Raw genomic sequence first — 4,180 nt, 5'->3', positions numbered from 1 at the left:
GTACACTACACTCGTATTTTCGCTCACAGCTTGCAGCTATTTTGCTTGTTTCAGCCAGTTGGCGGCAGGGAATGTCCCGTCCTGCAGCGCCGTGGGTCCGAATCCGGTTGTTGGCGGCAGGGAATGTCCCGTCCTGCAGCGCCGTGGGTTCGGATCCTGCTATCTTTTGCAGTAAATGTTGGCCTATTTTCAGCCGTTTGCAATTATTTGGCCTGTTTCAGCCCGTCCGCAGGCCTGTTTCAGCCCTTGAGCGCTCAATCCTCCGTTAGATTTCGGCACTCTTCGCGGTTCTCCGTCAAGTTTCGCTGCTCTCCGCAGTCTCTCGTCCGATTTTGCTACTCTCCGCAGCTCGGGTTCCGCCACACTCAGTGGTCTTTCGCTAGGTTTCGCTTCCACAACTGCCGGATACAGAGTTAGACCTTGCTATCCAGGGTGGGTAATTCAGGTTGCTTGTGTCAGTTTTGCCAGTTTCACTGCTGGGAGTACCTTAGCCTCAGCTGCGCGTCTGCTCTACACTTGTGGTTTGCCGTAATCTCACACAGCTGTCACCAAAAGTTGTGGTATCCGCCTAGGTTAAATGGCAGACACCCGAGTTCAAATGACTACGGCAGTGCGAACAGACGTGGACACATATATTATAGAGAAGCTACGCTTCTCTAGCAATCACTAAATAATAAACAGAGTCTATTCAGATGTTCTTTTATTCAGGGTCTAAGGTTTACTAAAGTTATACACAACAAACAATAAATACACAGATTGGAATAAGTAATCATAAAGCAGGATCAATATAAATACATATACAATAATCAGATTGGGCAATAATGATCCCCCATCCCTGGCAAGGGTGGGGGAACCAAACAATACAGCTTAACCATAATAAGGCTGTCAAAATCTATCATTAATTTTAAATCATAGGGAGGGGTCGGCTGACCCCTTCCCCAGTACTCGGGGGAGGGCCCTCGGCCCTTCTCCGAACCAAGGTCAGGGTTGCCATAGAACATGGCTCACGGCTGCCGAATACCACATTATGATGCTACTTGCCTATAAACTGTGTCGGAGTACAGACGTGTTTTGAGATTTCAGTGTGGCCTATCATTGGTCTCAAAGAGCGTGATAACCTAGTTTACCAGGGGTTTGAACCCAAAACACTTCAGGTGAAGATTTTCTATCCTTGAAATAAAGTGTGTGGTGTATAGGGTGAAATTTATTAGGTTTTAGGCTTTAGCCAGCTACTAAAAGAACTTTATTATGATTTCAAGATATATTATTTTATATGCTTATATTTAAGCATTCAACAATGATCTATTACACCAAATAATTTTCTTTTGAAGCCAAAGTACCCAAAGATTCCTTTACCGTAGAAAAAAAGATTTTTAAAAAGTAATTTGAATTGGTTTTTAGCTAACGGATATTTTGTGGATATACAAACTGGAATTCTGTATTAATTGATTTTTGTAATTTCAGGAATTTTGGAATAGATTGCATTAATAAATCTATATCCAAACCTGCTGTTGAACTGTTGATGGGTCCTGGTAATGGGGTTTTGCCTGGAATGGCTTAAGATCTCTAGAACTTCCTGCAGATAGGAAGTCATAGCTTAACCAAAGTGTTACATGGTTAAGACATGTCCATATTAGAAACCTGAATTGCCGACAATTTTCCTCCTATCATATTATCCACGTATATTTTATATGCATTGATATTATCATCCTTGTTGGTTCTATGAATAAATGTCACCTCGATTATGAACCCAAGTGTGAATTATAGACAGAATAATACCAGGGAGGGAGGGCACATTCAGCAGTTTATTACTCCAGTCCCCAAAGTTTTATAATAACGTTTTCTTATCTATTGACTTAACAACTAAGGGGACTTTTTATTAGTAGGTTCATTAAGTTGAGTGTTTACACGTTTCAAACACAAATCTACGCTACAGGGGTGTAATTTTGTGTATCATCATAAAGGATGTCCATCAATTTATCGGCCATTGTCTTATCCCTTTAGATTCCTGGAGTAATACCCAGGGAATAATAACTTTGCTTAAATGAAAACAAGGATGACAACATCCGTAAGTAGCGAAGCACAAAAAATATTGATGAGGATACGGACAAGAAGATAAAAAGAAAAAACGCGAAACCTTTCTCACATATTTGTATATTCCTAATATTTATATTGTAAAGCATGAATGACAGATCAAAGCACAAAGTAAATTACAAACGCTTATCAGTATAGAGAATCTTCACTTAAAAATTTAGCCGCTTATCTTGAATAGCAGCTGAGAAAATTACGTTACATGACGGACGGACAATGTTAATTGTAGAGTAGCTTCAGGTACTAAAATACTACTAAAAACATTGAATTTTTATATTTTTCATTTTTACTATGGTAAAACAATATTAACATTAATTAGCTCTACACTTTCTTCCATGTCTTGATAAATTTTGAATTGTGAACTGTAGACCACAGTTTTCACATGGAGCCCTTCTGTACCCCAGAGCTTGCCCCTCATTTTCTGCGTTGCACTTCTTTTTGTGCCTGGCAAAGTTTGACTTGCTGACTATCTTCTCACATTTATCACACTTCTTTCTGCTCCACATATACTGCTCCTCTATGTTGGGACCTGATACAAGAGCAGTTATTAACCGTTCAATAACGATAACGATCATAGCCAAGACAGCCAATATTAGGGCAACAGGGCCAACCTAAAATAAGAAGTTGATAGTTATTTATCGTAATTCCTGATCGTAATGTATTATTATTCTAGCGGCTACGCCTCTAAAAGCTTCTAAGGGTTGGAATAGGGGAAGTTTTAAAAAGAGACAAAATCTTCTTAGAGGGGTGGCATTTTTTATTGGGAGGGTGGATATACCCTCCCCCAAAATAGTTTTAAAAACCTTCCCTGGACCTATAAGAAGCTTCACTGTAAAGGAGAACCATATCGGTTCAGCGGTTAACGAGATCCTTTGCTAGAGATAAAAAAGCTTACTACTTTATAAAATAGGATATCATAGTCAACTCTCTGCGGATATTATTAAAATTATAATATTAAGCCCAGTTTTGTTAGACTTGGTTTGATTCGAGATTTTAACCATAGTAAATTTCGTCGATTTATTTCTATTATATTATATTATATTATAAAGTTTTTGGGTTGACATTATTTAGAGAATTAAAGGGCTTGACAGTTGCGCCAAAAAAATAATAATTTTTTTTTGTATAAAAAGAAAGTATATTTAATCAAATTGAGATTTGATTTTTAATTTTAAAAGTTTCCATCAAATTTTCTTTATTTATGTCTTTAAATAAATACTATGAAGCATTTATTAAAGCGATTAAATAGCACAACACTTACCACATCGTCGACTAAAACAGCTAGGACAGCTCTGAAAACAAAAACAAGCCCTAGCAGAATCAGAGACTTCAGCATTTTGATTTGTTTGTATAGATCGTAAAGTTAATCACGAACTAAAGTTGGTTGATTTATAAAAATTAAGTTAACAGATTTTTTATAAAAAAGTTTCGAAGATTTTTTTCCAATTTTAATTTTTGAAAAACAAAATATCTTATGATAAAAAAGTAAAAGTATGATGATTTTTAAGAATTATTCCCAGAATTTAGTTATTTATCGCAACGTATTATAGACAGCTTTCCGCGACAAATAAAATAAAAAAATTAAAAGAATGAAACCAGTTTTGTAAAATTTATTTTTACACAGTATTTTTCAGTGTGGCTGAGATCCGGTTCTATTTAATTGAATATTAATAGGTTTCGTAGCCGTACTGGAAAAAAAATTTCTCGTATTCATTCAAATCCGGTGGATAGGAACCGGTTCTCATCCTTACGAAAAAACTATGTCTAGCATCGTATTATATCCAGTTTTCCTCGAATATAAAAATGTACAATTATAAGATTAAGATAATTTTTTTGCCCGTGCCTTCGACACCTCGGGGCTAAAAAACTGGTTTTAATCTTATAATTCTATATCCGCGATAATACGATGCGAGAAATAACTATTCCCTGTTTGTACGAAGGTGTGCCTTCAATGCTGCAAAATATCACGTTCAAAAGTGTTTTCATGGATAAGGGGTCATTGGGCTGTTTATTACACTAGTCCCGAAAGTTTTAACGTTTCCTCATTCCTTGGCTCAACAACTTTGTGAACTTTTTTTTAATTACGATTGGT

At 36.6% G+C, this 4,180-nt stretch overlaps 1 protein-coding gene across 1 annotated transcript; it reads right to left on the bottom strand.

Moving 5' to 3' along the window:
• Positions 1-2,350: 2,350 nt before the first annotated feature.
• On the bottom strand, positions 2,351-3,463 carry LOC145304182 (uncharacterized). The gene is made up of 2 exons (XM_080145999.1): positions 3,350-3,463; positions 2,351-2,702 (listed from the first exon to the last, which is right to left on the bottom strand). Exons 1-2 carry the CDS (start codon positions 3,422-3,424, stop codon positions 2,403-2,405), a joined length of 375 nt encoding a protein of 124 aa, XP_080002125.1. The 5' UTR covers positions 3,425-3,463; the 3' UTR covers positions 2,351-2,402.
• Positions 3,464-4,180: the final 717 nt, after the last annotated feature.

This window comes from Acartia tonsa, chromosome 13 (genome assembly GCF_053477335.1).
Source record: "Acartia tonsa isolate MP-2025a chromosome 13, ASM5347733v1, whole genome shotgun sequence".
NCBI lineage: Eukaryota > Metazoa > Arthropoda > Copepoda > Calanoida > Acartiidae > Acartia > Acartia tonsa.
Note: the sequence above shows the minus strand (reverse complement) of the source record. Positions and strands in the feature narration are given on the sequence as shown.

Coding starts and splice junctions, on each gene's coding strand:
- LOC145304182 (XM_080145999.1), bottom strand. CDS start 3,424: ATGCTGAAGTCTCTGATTCTGCTAGGGCTTGTTTTTGTTTTCAGAGCT. Junction 2,703..3,349: donor CTGTTTTAGTCGACGATGTG/GTAAGTGTTGTG, acceptor TTCTTATTTTAG/GTTGGCCCTGTTGCCCTAAT.